This window comes from Fistularia commersonii, chromosome 1 (genome assembly GCF_037954325.1).
Source record: "Fistularia commersonii isolate RoL2024-O1a breed Wild chromosome 1, RoL_Fcom_v1.0, whole genome shotgun sequence".
NCBI lineage: Eukaryota > Metazoa > Chordata > Actinopteri > Syngnathiformes > Fistulariidae > Fistularia > Fistularia commersonii.
In genome coordinates this window covers 22125092-22143351 of record NC_141284.1, presented here as the reverse complement: position 1 = coordinate 22143351, position 18260 = coordinate 22125092, and the positions used below count along the sequence as shown (strand labels likewise).

Genomic DNA, 18260 nt, shown 5'->3' with positions numbered 1-18260 from the left:
TCGTCCTTCCAGAAATATGAAAAGGATCCTCAATCCCAGATTCCACTTTATCAACTGTTTTCCAAGATTGTGTCATGATAGTTGGCATGGCGGCTGGAGTTAACCGCTCCATATACAATAAGAAAGAGTTACGACTTAACAGCCCGCCGCACCGCATAGTAGTGAGTAGCTTTATAATCTATACATTGTCATTAGCACTTTTCTGATCTGTTTGATCGGTTTCAATCAGTCAACATTGGATTTTAACATAGGGAGCGCTGAGTGTAATGTTACAACTGTGAGCGGCGATACTCCCATGAGAAGCATATTCACAAAGCTCGTTGCTTCTAAAAACACCCCTCTGATCCATTATAATCTTCAAGCTATGAAAAAAATGACCTTCTTCATTTTTCAAACTGTCATCACGGATTCTCAAGAAGGCCGGGGAGAGGAAGCCGAGGCAAATCCCTGGCGACCAGGATGCGGAGGGTTTCTCAGTGGTTGGCCGGGTGAACAGAGCCAGGTAGTAACGACAAACCAAGGACAAACGGTGTGACTGCTGATTAGTGGATGGATATTAATGTTGATTTTGGTCCATTGTAAACATCTCTTTTCAGCTGTGAATAAACGGAAACAGTTCTTGTCTCTGTCATACACATACTAAATCATAACGGCATACACTATCAGGCTTAATTTGGGTCCAGATATCAGGTGGACTGTTGTCATGTTTGCTAAATAGAGACACGGATCATGTTTTAATTTTATTACAGGTTGAAGGCAATAAATGAAATTAATCATTTGGACCAAAGGGGAAAAATATATTTTTTTTTTTAATTTGAATGTTTTGAATAAAGTGTTTTTGATTCTCAGAAGCGCTGCATGAACTTGGAAGGCGAAATTCTCGCGTTCTCTGTCGATCAACCTTCTTAAGGGGCCTCGCAAACAAGACATAGGAGCACAGTGGTGTGTTTTATTGTGACCAATAAAACACTGTTCACTTCCGCCAAATGTGAGCAAAACCACAGAACACCACTGACGAGCTCGTGACCGGCTGCTGGATCAAATACCGAAAAATGTATCAAATGATCGTCCTTTCGTACTCGGTCTCCTTTCCTTTTTTGCAAGCTTTGGTTTTCTCCGACTTTAGTTTGAGATTGTTTGAGACGTGGGAGATATCCGGAACGCTGAACTTGACTCTGAAATAGACAGAAAAGATCAGCAGTTCAGCAGTTGTCCTGATCCGCTATCAGCAGGGGTGTTTGATAATAAGCCCCCGAAGACGGACATGGCGCTCCCTTCCACTGTCTCTCACTCTCGGCAGTCACCGATCCCATTTTCCAAAGAGATGACTCACTGGGAGAGATGTAAAACACATGCAAATTTAGCAGATGATCATCTGTATCCATCTGTGTTTCTTGGCCGTGACGCATCGGACTCTGTGTGTTTGGAGCCGTACCTGCGAGACGGGCAGCTTCTCAGTGTCCTCCTACAAGTCACTTATTCTCTCAAGAGGTTGGTTAAAATGACAACGTCTTTAAAAGTAGCTCCTTCAAGCCATAGTACCAACATGACATGAGATTTAATAAAAAAAAAGAATAATTCAACCATTCCTTTATGATACAATTGCTTGTTAAAATCTAGCTGTCAAAAAAAAGCTTTTATCAAATTTTTTTGTTAAAAACAAATGGCATTTTCCGAATTGCTTTATTTCCACGCTCATTCAGTCTTTTAAAACCACTTGCCCTGCACACCTACTGGAGCCTATCCAGTAGGCAATAGGCAGGATTCAGCCTGGACCGCTCTCCAGACAGGTCACGTATAGAGATGTACAACCATTCACTCTCTCATTCACATGTCTGGACAGATTAGGGTGTCCGTGAACCACCTGTATGTTTTTAAACTGGGAGGCAGACATGAGGAGATCAAGCGAAGCCGGCACAGAAAGGACTCGAAAACTACGACCTTCTCGCTGTGATTGCGGGGCTAACCGCTGCGCCTCCTTGCCGGCGTGTGTCAAGATAAGCTGTTGCAAAATGTAGAGAATGTGAAGACCATTTCTTTGGGTTTGTCACCTTTGGTTTGTGGATCAGGACCTCAACTTTTACAGAGCCTGTTATTTGAGCTGTCGATGCCAAAGACTTAAAATGCTGCCAAATTGAACACGGTGGATTTAAGAATCGGATGCACCTCAATATTCCTCTGACATCCACATCGGAGCCAGGACTCGACCGAGGCAATCCTTCATACCAACATGCTCTAATCAACATGACGTGTTCCCCGCCAGAGGAGGCATTTCGGATTGCAATGGAAAATTATTTAAAAAAAAAACAACAACTCTAATCAGAGACGATGCGTTCAAAACAGTGGGACGTGAGGGCAGAACCAGGTTAGCACAAGCCTGGGGGCGCTAAATAGAGAGGCGCGCTTGCAAGAGGTGAAACAGGCAACTTCGATATCCTCGCAGCTGCTGTGATGCTGGAGCAATAAAAGTGAATCAACAAAAAGCCAAGGGGATGGGATCCTGGTGTGGACATGAAATAGACAAAGGGGCAGTTAATCAAACAGACCTGACGCTGCCAATCTGACACATTAGGATACTGACAAACAAGCCAGCTATAATGCAAGGATTGATTACAGCGGGTTTCCTTCCAAATGAAGCCTCTTACCTAGTAAGTAATTAGGAAGTGAGCAGATGCTGATATTGAGCGGTCTGAGGGTCTGAGGAGGGCAGTAATTGTTTTCTGTTGATTACATGGCCTTTTGGCAGAAAAATGGGTCGCTGAAGTAGCCGGTGGAAGCTGCTCTGCGAGGAGAGGACGAACACGGGCGTGGGAAAGTTGAACGTGAAGTGAAGCTCATCTGATGCTGGACTTGCATTTAATGAGTTTCATAATCGCAGACTAGAAACTGAAGCCAGAGGGAAATTTTAGGAGTTTTACTCGAGTCTCAGCCCATTCCCGTCATCCCGGTTGTTATGTATAAGGCAGTAATCGGAGCGGTTTTAGATCAGTCTTTTCCTAGTCTTGAGCTTACCAGTACAAGTATCAGACACGTTCGATATTATCGCAAATCTTTCCATCTTTACGGTGATGTAACACAAGTAACAATCGAAAGAAAATGGAAAAAACCTGGTAGACAAACTATCGCCAGAGCGGTATTGGCGACAGAGACGGTATTTCTTCGCAAAATGAATGAACGGGAACGACGAAGGACATCCCCATCAGTATGGAGGGTCCAGAAAGAGGAGCGGATGGTGAAGCTGTGGGCAGAACAGCCCGGCTTGTACCATGTCATCAACTCCTCAACGTATCACCGCCGAGTGGAGAAGGAAAGCTGAGGGACTGAAATAGCAGAGGCTCTGCAAATATCCACTGAAAACATGGTATGGAACATTGTGTGGAAAAAATGCTGTAAGAATCGAGTTGTAGTCTTGTAAATAGTAAGATTCACAGCCTTTTTTAAAATCTCAGTATTAGACCGGTCTGAGACTTAAAACTCTTAAAAACTTGTATTTAGATGTGAGCAGGTGTGAGATGATCATCTTTTCCAAATCTTTTCAAAGTCTTATAATGTATGGTTGGCATAAGACGGAACTTGAAACTTATATAACAATAATAATAATAATAAAACGAGATTGATCTGTGTCGTCTGTCCCTCGACAATAATGTGACAAAAACGATGAGCAGTTAGCAGATAGGAGGAGGAAAGATGATGCTTCTAGCCTTGCTCTTGTCCGTTTAGTGAAGAGTTGACACCGGGATTATTTTGTCCTTTATTCACTATCCATACCGCTCGTCCTGAGTCAGGGTCCCTGGGAGCAGGCAGCTGTCATTGGACAAGAGGCGGGGATCACCTCAGACCCATTGTCAGTAAATCACAGGGCCACATATAGAGACATACAACCAGTCACTCTGTCATTCCCATGTTCTGGCATGTTAGCGTCCTCCTGCGTGTTTTTGGACCGTGGGAGGAACCCAGAGAAGCCGGAGGAAATCCATGCAGGCTCAGGGAGAATATAGAGACTCCACACAGAAAGACTTCTCCTGTCGGAATCCAATAAGGGACCTTCTTGCTGTGTGGAGGAAGGGCTAAGCGCTGTGCCACCGTTCCACCCTTATTTTACTATATTTACATAATTCCATACAGATTATTCTTTCGGTGACTGCATCAGGCAGCGAGCTGAAAAGGATCTCTGGATAAGGGCTAGAAATATATTGATGTATCTTAAACTGATGCATATCAGTACAAGGCTTTTCAAAATCTGTGACTTGCTAAGTTCCCACTCTTGATCAACAATGACTAAAACAAAACCTGCAAACTCAGTAAATGTTCTTAAAAAGTCATTAAACTCATCAAATGAAAAAAACGTTTTTCTTTGCTTTGACGGTGCAGACGGCGCTGGAAGACAGTTTTTTATACAACACACGTACGGGAAATAGTAAAAAGCGGAATTGATTTAAGAAAAAGAATAAGGACACTAAATATAAAGGTCACCATAAGGAATATCTAAGCCTGACTCGATTGATCATTTAGAAAGGAGAGGCTACAATCTGTAGACTCTCCTGCAGGTCACATCATTATTTGAATGCATTCTTAATTCATTATTTAAAAAAAGAAAAGAAAAAAAGGTAATTCACTACATCCGCAAACGACACCACGCAGCTAGAGTTGGAACTACTATTTTCCACTCCGATGATCCCCTGTTGTTTTTGTTGGATGGAAGAAGGAGCGACACCCCAAGGTTCTGACTAAAATTGAATACTAGCCCCATCTGCTGGATCCTGACCTGAACACACTCCCCTCCCCGGGCCGTGACCTGAAGGCAGAACGGGACAAAACCCAGCTCATACGCAAGAGACCATGAGAGGAACACACAAACCTTCAATGCGGATCTGCTAGGAAAGTATTTGTCCGGACAACATCGAAGTTTTCTCAACCTTCTCCTCCCAAAGGAGGTCACGGGCTCATGTCTGTGACGTCCGTCCAACGTCAGGGAACCAGCAGAAAGCCTTCATTTACATTTGCTAATAGTAGAAAAAGAGGGGTCGGCCAAAAATAAATAGGGCAGCCCCTGACTCTTTTCCCTAAAGTCGAACTCCTCCGGGCTTCATTGACTGTTGCCCCGACAACCTCATGTCACCATGTCTGACTTACAATATCTCCCCGTCGCAGCTCCTCTCATCCGGTAAGTTGGTTGCGTCTGTACTGCGTCTCTGTGGCGTCACTTGTGGGAAGGTTGTAACATTACGTTATAATGTAACGTTACAAACCATATGCTTCATTGACTTCAAGTTTGGTCATAAAAAGAAGAAGGTCCTATTTGACTTGGGAAGTATTTTCCGTTTGAATACCCAGTCTGGGTGTTCATGGAATAAATGTAATTTTTCAAGATAACAGATCTGGGCTTTTTTAAGTAACACTTTCGATGCTCTAGACTGCTCTGTGTTATTACTGAAGTAATATTCAGCTATAATAACGCCCCTGAGATATTATGGTGGAAAAATGGATTTGGTTTCTTTGATACTGAATAAATATTCCGATTCCAAAACCCGGACTTGCATGAGCCAGCCACACGTGTGTGTGTGTGTGTGTGTGTGTGTGTGTGTGTGTGTGTGTGTGTGCGTGTGTGCTGGAGTTAGTCATCCAACGTGATTCTTGTTTTTTTCTTTTAAATACTTCCAGGTGTCAGACTAGGTGAAACACTAAAGTAATTAACGGCAATATTTTTACATGAAGAACTAAAAAAATCAAAAATAGCCATAATCAAACAAAGCCAAATGACGAGAAATTGATGATTTTAGTCGTTCCAGACATCTGCGTTCAGTTTAATGCTTAAAAAAGAAAGGAAGAAGAGAGTAAATGAGTTAATGAGTATTTGCCATCTCTTGTTTCGCACCCTGCACCCTGTGTGTGCATCAATAGTAGTAAGAACAGTATTCTTAATTACAGATAAGACAAGAATATAGATGCAAATGTGTTCATTGATTCAAGCTTCATGGCGTTTATTGTCACATGCGCAGTGTAGAAACGTGTTTCCCTGCACAGTGAAATTCCTACGTTGCTGTCCGCAGTGCATTCGGATAAGTGCAGAAAGGACGAGTGTCAACATTATTATAAATATAATTATAGCTATGAATATGAACAGTATAGAGTGGACGCACATTGGACGTCTGCAAAGGTATAGAAATAAATGCTTTTCAGGGAAAACAAACTATCAAAGCAAGTTTTCTCCTTGATCATGCCATGTTCCTGTTTTTGGAGCCAGCGGGGAGAGAGGCCCGGGCGGTTTTACTGGAATACCTATCAGCAGGCAGCAGGCAGCTGGCTTGTTAAATAATCTCCGGAGATTTGGCACGCGGCAGAACGCTCTGTTTGACTCCAACAACAATGGGTGTAGTTGTTGCCCGTCGAATGGAGCGGTTGAGTCATTATAATTAAAAATACGCTGTGAAATGCGTGGGAACAGGCAGCTTTTGAGCTCCCCTTTGCAGCTCACGTCATTGAGGCGAACGAGGCCTGAGCTGGAGTTTCGGCCCTCCGAGAAAGAAAGAAAAACCCACAGCTATGCACAGAGCCGGGCCGCGGACTCCATCTTGTGATGGATCCTCCCCTCTGTCTGGAAGCAGTTGAGTTTTTCTCCAGATGTGCAACCGATCGCTTTAATGATACACTGGAGCGGGCCGAGAAGAGCAAGGGACGGGGTTCAAAAACAGCACAAACAAGACCCTGCGAGACGTCGTCATTATCACACCATAGAATGAGTGATTCCGCTCTCGGACTCGAGTGCTTTCGGACGGGAAAGAACTGCCCGGTTATGTAATTGCCGCACACATAGGAGGGATTCCCGCTGCTTTCTCTAAAGCGCTCCGTCCCAGACAGAGGGCTTCTGGTGATACGACTGAGGAAAGTCTGTCTCTAAATGTGGAACAAGTGGCCAAAGCTCCGGGGTAAAGTCATCAACAGTTGTGTTTCTGTTTCTCGATCCCAGGTACTTTTATTTCAGTCTGACCTCAATTCCAGCAAAGTATGACTTTAGGGATATCTACCATTCATTCATTTCCTATCTATGCAGCTTATTCTTCAAACAGTATGGCGGCGGGGCTGGAGATATCCCAGCTGTCATTTGCCGAGAAGTGGGGTTCACCATCATAGGGCCATATTGTTGTTATTTCTCATTTTTCAGAAAACACACAAAAAATGAGCCATACATTGAATAAGGGGCTGATTTAGCCAAATTATTTAGATTTTATCATTATCATTATTATATGATGAAAAATATTGACATATATAATATCATTAATTTAAGGTGATGATATATAGACATACAACCATTCACTCTTTCATTCACACATTGACAATTTAGGGTCTCCTATGAACCTCCTGCATGTTTTTGGATTGTGGGAGGAACCCGGAGAACCCCACACAGACACGAGGAGACCATGGGGACCCTGCGCAGAAAGGCCCCCCCAGGGACCTTCTTGCTGTGAGGTGGAGGCGCTAACCGCTCTTCCACCGTTTCACCCACTATTTTGACCAGTTCTCCAAAATACAATAAAAAAATAATCAAGCACAAATGTCTCTGATGAGACATCTGGGACTCCTCGAGTTTTCAAAAATAAAAATAAAAATCCACTTTATTGCTTTTAACAGCAGGTGTCTGAATTTGCCAGCCTCCAGAAAGAGCAGGTTGCACAGCTGTCTGCACACACACAGGAGAGAAGAAGAAGAAGAAGAAGAAGAAGAAGAAGAAGAAGAAGAAGAAGAAGAAGGAGAGACACCGAATGAAAGACAGCAAACATCTTCTGTCCTCGGATGGATTGTGGCTGGTGCTGGAGCTCCGGCGGGCAGATGCCGCCGCCGCCATGCCTTTTGTGAGGAGCGAGTGGACCAAACAAAAGCTTAATGAGAATCTCTGGGAAGCCCAAACTGTTGGAAAGGAATGCCTCTTCTCCCTTGTGGTTCCACCGCTCGAGGCTTAATCAGTCACCGGAGGCGCTGATGAGCTGGAGAGGGGCGGAGGGGCCCAAAGGGCCTCCAGGGGGCCGGGACAGGATCCCGCTCACTCTTGACCTTGCTCATTTAAATAAAATCTATTAGCTGAACGCAGCAGGGCAATAGGCGAGTCATTGTTGCTGATGTGATCCAGATAAATCAAAGTGCTCTGGGGGCTTCATACATCATGCTGCGTGGGGCCCCGAGGATGACTCAATATTTACCTCTCCAGGTCACTATCGAGGATGCGAGGAAACACACACACACACACACACACACACACACACACACACACACACACACACACACACATACACACACACAGCCTCTTGGAGTGGATTATTTTATTCCAGTAGTGGAAGCATGAAAGCATATGTGTGTGCGTGTGTGCGTGCGTACGTGCGTGTTTGTGTGTGTGTGTGTGTGTGTGTGTGTGTGTGTGTGTGTGTGTGTGTGTGTGTGTGTGTGTGTGTTTCCCCATATATAGGAAGGCGGGGTTTTCTCCCCGGGGTCCCGGGCCAAGCTGCTGTTATGTAACGGATACGCCGCTCCTCATCCTCAAGTGAAGTTCCTACAAACTTCAGAGCTGAATCACTGTGGAGCTCGCTTTCAAAAAAAAAAAAAAATTCAACAAAAAGTTCCTTTATTTTATTTCTTTTGTGTTTCCCGACCGGAGGAACCGAAGGAACCGGAGACGCTCCACGCAGCGGGGTCACCTCGGAGCGTCCCCGCGGGGGATGGAGCTCCGGCCGCGGGCGTAGGAGCGCCATGGGCAGCGGGAGCAGCCGCGGGAAGAAGGTGGCACCTGCATGCGTGGGCGAGGCGGGCGCGTCACCGGCGGCGGCGTCCACGCGAGACGCCCGCTCGTCCAAGCGCCTCCGGACCCACGCGGCTCAGAGGGGCGCGCAGCGGGACAGCCACAGCGACGGCCACGACACGGAGGAGGAAGAGGAGGAGGAGGAGGAGGTGTTGGACACGGCCCTGGCCCACTGTGACACGCGTGGACGCGCTCCTTTGAAGGCGAAGAAGACGGCCGCCCGCTCAAGGACCTACGGCCTTTGCCGCTTCCGGCGGGGACGCGCGGAGGAGGACCCGAGATCCTGTTCTCGCGTAGGGGAGAGCGGGACCGGGACCCCCGCGCGGCCACGTGGCTCCGAGAGTGCGGGGTCCGCGGATGTAAACAAGAGGAGTGACGGCGCCGCCACGCATACGAGGAAGCACGCAGCTTCGGGTTCTGCCCCGCACACCGTAAGAATCCGCATCGAAACTCCAGCTCCCGCAGGAGAACCTGCCTGGTGTCCTTCACTCAACACTTTGGATGACAATGGGATTCATTCACTTCTTTCTCTCCCTCCCTCCAAAACCTTCTATCTATCTATCTATCTATCTATCTATCTATCTATCTATCTATCTATCTATCTATCTATCTATCTTCCACCCTTTCTTTATTCTTCCTTACATTCATTCCTTTCTTTTTTCTTGTCTTCCTTCCTTCTCCCTCCTTCCTATCTCTCTTTCTTTCTTCCACCCTTTCTTTATTCTTCCCTTCATTCATTCCTTTCTTTTTTCCTTCCTTCCTTCCTTCTGTCCTTCCTTCCTTTTTTCCTTCCTCCCTTCCTTCCTTATTTTCTTCCCTCCTACCTTCTTCCATTCCTTCCTATCTATTATCATACCGCCCTTTCATCATTCTTCCTTCCCTCATTCGTTATATCTATAAATCATTCTTCCTTTCTTCCATTCTTCATTCTATCATCCTTCCTTCCTTCCTTCCTTCCTTCCTTCCTTCCTTCCTTCCTTCCCTCCGTCCTCCCCCCAGGTGTTGGTGACAGGAGGTCCTCTACAAGAAGTTGCTCCTGCATCAGAAGAACAAAGGTAGGCAGGCAACTGTGGTAAATAATGGATGTCGGCAGCTGGAGGCGGCGTGGAGGCGGAGCAGGGCCGGATCAAATTCACCTTAAAAGGATGGAAATACCAGCCCGGTGGTTTAACAGCAGATCACATTAGTCCGACGTCTGCAAGCTGGCCAGCAGACACGTGCGTGTTGTGACCCTTTTGTCGGAGGGAACTGTGAAATTTACAGTGGATCGATGCAGGAGGCAGCGCTGAAGCCATTTTTGCAGCGGTGGAAGTAAATACTCAGCTCATTTACTTCAGTGAATGTAGACAGAGAAGCAGCAAATGGGAATATATAATGTCTTGGTTCGACATTTTAAACAAAGAATGCAAATTATTTTAGAAAGCAACGTAAACACAATTATCGAAGTATATTTGAGTGGAACTCAAGGTAGCATCAAAGAGACATACTCTAAGCGCACCACATGCACTTTGTCACTTCTTATCGTGGCATTTTCAGCCGCGGTCTTCTCCTGCCGTCCTCTGATTTACTCCCAAACAGTCATCATGTCAATTTCTGTGTGCCAATCGCACCCGCATGACCTCCCTTATTATGGCCATCATAACATGCAGCCTCATAAAGTCTTCGGTTAAACATAAGTTATTGTGGATGATTTACTCCTAACCTCATCAACAATATGTAGTCCTCCTTTTTCTACCGCTGAAGTGTTTGTCCGCTTTCGCCAGCAGCTTCGACCACTGCCCTGGCTCCTCCCTCACCACGCCGGTCATCCTGTACGACGGATCTGAAGAGGAGCTGATGGACACTATTGAGCGGGAGTTCAGTTGACCCCTCGGCCGCAAACTCTGCAGCGGAACGTACTGTCCTCGGCTTGGCTGTTCAGGAGAAAGAAGCCGGGTTTCGCTTCAAGCACTGCTGTCTTCTGTGGCTTCTCGGATCGGTTTGACTCTTCTCTGTCGATCAGCTGCACTGCAGGCTTATGCATTAACCCAAGTTTTATTTAACAGAGAAGGGTTTTTTCTTTCAGAGCTGAAACCAGGCCAGAGGCTTGTCCTCACGCAGATCAGAGCCGTTAACTGACAGAGACCTCCGGGATTTGTTATCTCCGGGAGTGAGGTGTCACTGTCGTTCTGTGTGTGTGTGAGCAAGCATCAACCTATTACAGTTACCTATTATAGTTACCTATTACAGTAATAGTTACCTATTACTTATACTTTAACTTTTCTATCAATGGGAAACAGGGAGCACAGACCCATGGCTTCTTCAACTTTTACATGCAAAATGTTGGACATTCTTAAGGCCTCCAGGGCAATTCTACACGTGAATACCATCACCCTTTTTCGAGCCCGCAGTGCAGAGTATAGCTCTGTTTTTCGGGAAAAACCTGCAAAGGCACGAGCCTGAGTTGTTTTCTTAAGGTTTCCTTCCTGACCACAGTTCCTGAACTTCTCCACCCTTGAGGAGAAGGAATGTGCGGCAGCAGAGGCTTTGAATCGAGCTCAGTTCCACCCAACTGCTTTACTGGTGACAAGATGTCAGTGTAAATGCATGGCGCCACCGAGTGGTGGAAATCAGTAATCGTGCCTTGATACCTGGGCAAGATGGGAATGTTGTGAAAATGGCCCCTAATCCTGTTTTTTAACGACCGGTGAATTTCAACCAGAAATGTAGATGATTCATTTTAATATTGCAAATATAAACAGACTAACCCCGGCAGATAGCGCGAGGATGTGTGTGTGTATCAGTGTGTGTCTGAGTGTCAACATTGCCATGACAATGAGGCCAAATGAAGAATTCTTGATTTTTTTGTCTTTCATTTCCTGTTAATCGTTAAATTAGTGTATTGCCTCAATGGCAGGGATAGTTTCATCACAGAGCCTTTCACTGGGAATAAGACATATCAGGACCTTTAAAAATGGGAGGACATGGCTTCTCAGGAGTGCTCACCATGGGGCATCACCCCTCTAATTCTTACAACAGATGAGTAAATAGCCCAGAAAATTGTTTGTCCTTTTTGCAAGGCTAAAATTAGGGGCTGTTCGTGATGTATAAAGGAAAAGCTATATGACAGATTGTCCAGACACCATGGAGCGGCTCCGGCTCCACATTACCAGGCACCACCAGGAGCGGCAGCAAACAGGCCAGTAAATCAAACAAAGCAATTTTGGTTGTTTAATCATCACACTAACTTTTTTTTGTTTTAAGAAGGTAATACAAAAGAACTTTTACCCTTGTGCAACAATAATTTATGACACAAATAAGATATCTTGAACAATATATTAAAAAACCTCAACCCACACTGTGAGAAGCATATTCTATAATGAAAAGAGAGCACAGCAGTTAACTAACACTATATCACAGTTGTTCTTTGGCATTTAGTCCTGATGATTTTTGGACAGCCTGTAAAAAGGGATTCTCCTGTGAACAGCTGTCAGCAGTTTGGCAGGGAGGAGAGGAAGTTGTTTCCTCAGTGCCTCATATTTCCTCACATTCTTTGCAATGTAATCCTCACAAATTCTGTGAGAGGGAACAGAAAAAATGTGCCATTTCATACTTCTATATCGAGGATGAGTTATTTTAGGTAACAAAACCTGCAAAGCAGTAGACCTCTCACAATAAGATATTCTTAGCACAGTGTCCCGACAGATTTAGTATGTATTAGACATGTCCACATGTCTGCTTTGTTAAGAGTTTGGTGTAGAATTATTTTGCATTTCATTTTATTTGCAGTAAAAGCATTAAAGGTTTTTATTTACCTGAACAGAGGGTATGGCTGTGTCTGGAAAAGCAGTGCATCATTGCAGTGACCCTAGGTAGGAAAATACAGAGCATTCATTTGTTATTCTGTTTCCTCAGCGATCATACTCATTTCTATCAGAGCATTTAGTATTTAAGGCGACATCCAAATGCCTTTGAAATTTCATTTTCATGATCATAAATTCTCTGAAAGGGCACCGTGTACATGGGAAGTACACAGGAAATGAGAGCAGCTAAGAATATAAATCCATGGATATAAAACCATAAATCAACCAAATCCATAAATCAAGTTCAAAACCAATAAAACACAATTTCTTCTGATGTTAGCAGAACCATATATACAGGAAGGCATCTTAAAAAAATTCTCAAAATTTCACCCAATCTCTGTATTTTATTAAAAAAATCTTCTTGGGCCTAGAAAGTGTCATTTTCAAATTTCACAAACTTCCATAGATGTATACTTTGTTTTATTCAATATTTCTGTTTTTTTGAACAACCTCTAGACGTGTACTGAGAACACAATAATACTATGTGGGATGGTTTCAATTTTAGGAGACATTCATGCACATAGTATGTTTTCGCCTTGGTCAGATAGGACTTTTGACTTTTAAAAACATAACTCCAGGATACTCACCGTGTCAACAAGGAGAATATAGTCACAACTCCCACCGAACACAATGACATCGGCGTCTCTGCCTGGACTGGCCGTGTGCCACATCCTGCGGCAGGAGAACATCACATATTTCACTGTGCAGACAAAAAGACAAATCTCGACGGTACAATCACAAGTCACTACCTTGGCTTGTTCCTGTAGGGATGTGCGATTTCTCTCCACGTCTTCGTTTCCACATCAAGCAACCACCCATCACCTGATGGGGCAGGACATCCATTTGAGAGCATGCTGGGACCGACAGAATGTGTAACAAAAGTAGACACACAGGGAAAGAACAGTGAAAAAGTGGGTAAATCCTCTTACTCATGGGTTTGCAGTCTACACTGAGACCACCAAAAAGGAACAATGTCTTATCCGATGCTGCTGTAAACGTGTGCCAGGATCTGCCAATTGGAGTGGATGATGACGGTGTTCTAGAAAAAAAAGGTTTGAATCATAATTAATGAAAGGAAACTATGACACAGCAAATATAAGTGATTCAAGATGGATATGGATAGGTTGGACTTACATTTCTGACCATGTCCACGTTTCAAGGTCAAGACAGTGAACGTCACTTGTCCTGGTTTCCTGCGTCCAAAATAAACAAATAACAACCACTAGCTATTTTGGGGTTTGGGGCAGGAGGGTTATTTTCTTGTCCCAGCAAATAAATGGTAATATATTAGACACGCTGAAACCCGTGTACAGCTCTTACCATAACTCTCCCGCCACAAATGTATCCTTTACAGCCAAGGGTAGCGCTTGCATGGGCAGCCCTGGGGGCTGGAGCAAGACCCTGCACACAAACAGCGTCAAATCATGAGAGCATTTAGAACATTTTCCACTAGAGTTGTGGCGTTCGGGGCACAGAGGCGTGACTCAGACTCTGACTCACTCACATGGGTCTGAGGTTCACTCCAACTGGGTGGCTGGGGGTCAAATACATGAACTTCATTATTCCATCCCCAGTAAAGATCCTCTATCTGAAGAGTAAAAGGGACTTTTACAAGTGAACGATGACTAAAGTTTATGCAGTGACAAGGCTTTTGAATTTTGCTATTGGATGATGCCAGTGTTGGAATAAAATCTCAAATTGACATTCTTTTTGCACCTTAAATTTAAGGAAAAATGCAAAGGACACAGAATTTGTGGCACTCAACAAAAATAACGAAATTACCCATGACGCATCATCTATAATGAAACTTCTCTTCCTGTTGTCAACATCAGACAGTGCTTTGTGGCCGTATCCTCCAAAATAGATTAACCTGGAGCAAATAAGGAATCCACATTTAAGGATGAACAATTCGGGGTGAAATCTGAATGAGCTTCAATCGTGGGTAAAAGGAATCACTCGATTAGTACAGGAACGTAAAGTTGAAAAATATCAGTTGGAACGTACAAACACAGGGGTTTTCTACTAAAATCTTTAATTTAGTGGGCCTTTTTGTAGTTCTTACCTGTCGTTATAAACCCAGCAGGACAGCTTGTCTCGAGGTGACGGTACGGAACCAAAGTCATGTGAGATTTTCCTCCATTTGAATTTACCGTCTGTCAGGTTGACACAGTAGATCTGTTTGAAGTCAAACACTGATCACCATATGCCAACTCTCCAGTGTTTAAGCAGTGACCTTTTGGTGTTTACCCTTATCCATCGGGTCAATATATTCATTGTTTACACATATCTTAAGGCAGATGGCAAAAATTTGATGGAATGATGACAACAAATTAGATGCACTTAAAAATAGCAACACAGCCTCAGTCAAATTAATTCACTGACAAGCAAAAATTCACATTCTGTAAGACTAATCATTATAATGATTTGCCTAGGAATCATTTCTATTAAGTAATTCCTATCAGATGACCCTCTATTGATAGAGGCTCGGTGGCTCAATATTCAATAAAAACTTGCGTAGCTGCAGGCTAGACCGCAGTAAATGGTCACTCCTAAACACAATGTCATTATAATTTAAGTGTCATGGACTACACGGACCATCGGCCTCCTCAGTTAAGTCCTACCTGATTGGTTTGCCCACTGTCATCGCAACCTCCGAATATGTACATGTGTCCATTCAGGGAGCATCCACAGGTCCCGGACATGGAGGGTGGGACTTCCCCTGTCATGTGGAACACTTTCCTTCAGGAGAGCGGAAATGGATGAGCAACTCACATTAGCAGGTAGCACTTCTGACAATCAAAGGGAGGAGTAAAGGAGGATTTATCAGTCCAAATAGTATAATTTCTCTAGACTGACTCCCATGTGTCATGTGCTTTATTGGCATCTGCTTCGGTAATATGCATTTTTGTAATTTATATAATATTCTTACCAAACACCTTGTTCTAGGTCATAAACCCAGATTTCATCATTGGGCAGGAAAACTTCATCATCAGCGATGGACTGCAGAGAAAACATTACTTTGGTACAAACATGTGCAGTAAACACCTGTGATTGTGATCAAATGTTATTATTAATGTGAAAGTATGAATGAGCAGATCTTTTAGTAATTTCAATAATTTATTAGAACTTTTTAGAGGTTTTTCCTATTTATCCATTTTTATGTTTTTATTTTCTTTTAACATACTCTCTCGATGCTTTTTGAAATCCTAAATATAATTCAATGACTGTCTAATTTTTACGCAGACTGATATCCAATCACTCGCTGTGGTTTCATCTGACAAATTAAAACACATAAAGCAATACTACCATCAATACCACTGATCCATGTCTTGTTCATTCATTTAAAAAAACATATATACAACAGTAGGTCATTACATTACAGTCATTCGGCAGACGCTTTTATACAAAGCGACTTACAAAAAGTGCAATTCAGTGCAAGTCGGTAATTTCCCTTCACTTGGTGCACAACCTATAAATTAATTGAGTCGATGTTTAGTTTTACGGACATTTGAGTGAGCCGGTACACACTGCAAAGCTACTGGTCAATGGAAGAGGGCCACCACTGTCGTTATGAATAACACCAATGTGGATACATTAAAGGTCATGCAGAACAATGAAAAAAAAGAGACAGAAAATGTTTTTAGTCTTTCAAATAGCTCTGAAAGCCAGGTCCAAAATTGTTAAACTTGAGAAAATTATGTTGGCTTCCTTTTTGTTTATGCTTTTAATTTACCTTGAAAAAATACAGAATGTCTGGATTTAAGTTATTTACGTAGAATAAGTAAAATAATATTACACTTACAATTTTGGCCAATGAAAATACAAATAATAGAGAAAAAAAACATTGGACAGGAAAATATGATATTTCACAAAAAGGCCTCCTTGTTATATCCTTATAACAAATCTCGTAAAAATTGGAAAACCTACGACCATATGACACAGGCTCAACATTATACCGAACATCATCTAACAGCGATATTGTGTCATGGAGTGAAAAATACGCCGAGCGATGACTTTCTGAGAAACCGAGTTTGAAAATAGATTAATTATGCATATCTAATTACTACACGAGACAAATAAAACTTACATTTTTAGACTATCCAATGACTGACAAATGAAGGCAAAGTCTCGTCACATTCTTATTTACCATTTTCTCCAGACCCAACAGTGAAGTCTGCTGGATTTCCTAACATACAGAGGTTTTTGCTATATCACTATTAAAAATACCCGATTGTTGAACTTCCACACCCAGTTTGGACGAAGTTAGCATTACCTGCAGATCATAAATTGGTTGTTTACAAGCACATCCTTATTTCAATTTTATCACAGCGTGTTACTGGTTTACTATTACTGACGAATCACGGGATGATCCACTGACTGCCTATGATATGATGCTGGGGATTCTGAGGTTAAAAAAGGTGCATTAATGAAACTTGGGTTTCATGCTTGGCTTAATGAAAACTCAAACACCTGCGCCAATGCAATGTGTCAGATTGGGGGAGAAAACAAGTCATTGTCTTTGCTCGCCCCGCAACGCTACTTACCATGTAGCCTCCCCACACGTATAGCAGGTCCGCGTCCACTACCGCCGTGTGGCCGCTCCTCTCCCGGGCCACCAGCTCCGAGCAGTGCCTCGCAAAAACATCCATGGCCGGGGATGCTAGAAATAGCGCGACAAGACGTGGCTCCCAACCAAAAACCTATACATTTAGACAATCTGGCAACAATACCCGGGCAACCCTCACAGCCTTATCTTTCGGTGGTTATCTTGTAAAGATAGTAGGAGGCTTTTGTTTTTTCGCAGAAACAAGCGAATCACGTCATTTGACGAAAACAAGACATTTGTGTCATATTGGAGAGGCTAAAGCTAAAGCAGCTAACCTTATCCGGCGACCAGTCTGTGGTAATGACAGGTAAAATGTGTCCACAAAAAAACACTATCTCAACTGTCACAACTATAAAGAAGAAAATAACAAAACGTTTAAACTCACTCACTTTAAATTGCGGATAAAAATATATACAAGCATGTAGCTCGATTGTTTGCTTTTTTTGTCATGTTCACAAAACCCGAAAGCGTAACATAGAACCGATCAGAAAGACATGTTCTCTCTCTTTTGCTGCTCAGTCCAGCAGCAAAACAAAAAGACGACAACCGCTCTCCACCCTTTCAAAATAAACTCAGTTTGCGTGAAAAAAACGGATGTTTTGGCTTTTTTCTGTAATATTTTCAATTGACGCTTTAAACGGCTCTAAAAATTAGGTTCTGGCGCGGTCGCTCACCCCACAGGTTCAAGAAAGTTGATCGTTCGCTGTGTTTTGGTGTTTAAGGTATAAAGTTGTAACTCGCCCCCAGTCCTTCCTCTTCACACCGCAAAGTTATCGTTTCAATTGCTGATTTAGTTCAGATAATGTAGAAATCCAACCATATAGGGTGACCAAAAAACATTTGCAACAAAAGCTCAGGATTACGATAAAAACAAACCATGTCACGCCAATCAAATCCTCAACTTTCCAAGCTCTCCTTTTAAAGCTGTATTTTCCCACTTCTAGTTATAAAAACAAACATCCTATACCTAATAAATTAAAATACAGTATGATGTGTTGAGATTGAATGACCTCTGTGTCGTCGA

General features: G+C 43.3%; 2 protein-coding genes across 3 annotated transcripts; one reads left to right on the top strand and one right to left on the bottom strand.

Moving 5' to 3' along the window:
* Window positions 1–8539: 8539 nt before the first annotated feature.
* Window positions 8540–12587, top strand: LOC147237839 (uncharacterized). 2 transcript variants are annotated; one of them, XM_086154885.1, is made up of 3 exons: window positions 8540–9219; window positions 9788–9843; window positions 10555–12587. In XM_086154885.1, the coding sequence occupies exons 1-3, from the start codon at window positions 8740–8742 to the stop codon at window positions 10652–10654; spliced, it is 636 nt and encodes a 211-aa protein (XP_086011011.1). In that variant the 5' UTR covers window positions 8540–8739; the 3' UTR covers window positions 10655–12587. The 2 variants fall into 2 exon arrangements, with proteins under 2 accessions (XP_086011011.1, XP_086011003.1); XM_086154877.1 differs by having other exon boundaries at window positions 10552–12587.
* On the bottom strand, window positions 11985–18089 carry LOC147237838 (kelch domain-containing protein 1). The gene is made up of 14 exons (XM_086154864.1): window positions 17911–18089; window positions 17175–17290; window positions 15560–15630; window positions 15252–15369; window positions 14693–14805; window positions 14413–14500; window positions 14135–14218; window positions 13951–14031; window positions 13765–13823; window positions 13560–13669; window positions 13380–13452; window positions 13218–13302; window positions 12583–12635; window positions 11985–12343 (listed from the first exon to the last, which is right to left on the bottom strand). The coding sequence occupies exons 2-14, from the start codon at window positions 17277–17279 to the stop codon at window positions 12202–12204; spliced, it is 1182 nt and encodes a 393-aa protein (XP_086010990.1). The 5' UTR covers window positions 17280–17290; window positions 17911–18089; the 3' UTR covers window positions 11985–12201.
* Between the last annotated feature and the right edge of the window lie 171 nt (window positions 18090–18260).

Coding starts and splice junctions, on each gene's coding strand:
- LOC147237839 (XM_086154877.1), top strand. CDS start 8,740: ATGGGCAGCGGGAGCAGCCGCGGGAAGAAGGTGGCACCTGCATGCGTG. Junction 9,220..9,787: donor CGGGTTCTGCCCCGCACACC/GTAAGAATCCGC, acceptor TCCTCCCCCCAG/GTGTTGGTGACAGGAGGTCC. Junction 9,844..10,551: donor CCTGCATCAGAAGAACAAAG/GTAGGCAGGCAA, acceptor CGCTTTCGCCAG/CAGCTTCGACCACTGCCCTG.
- LOC147237838 (XM_086154864.1), bottom strand. CDS start 17,279: ATGGATGTTTTTGCGAGGCACTGCTCGGAGCTGGTGGCCCGGGAGAGG. Junction 14,032..14,134: donor GGAGTGAACCTCAGACCCAT/GTGAGTGAGTCA, acceptor GTTTGTGTGCAG/GGTCTTGCTCCAGCCCCCAG. Junction 13,824..13,950: donor TTTGTGGCGGGAGAGTTATG/GTAAGAGCTGTA, acceptor TTTTGGACGCAG/GAAACCAGGACAAGTGACGT.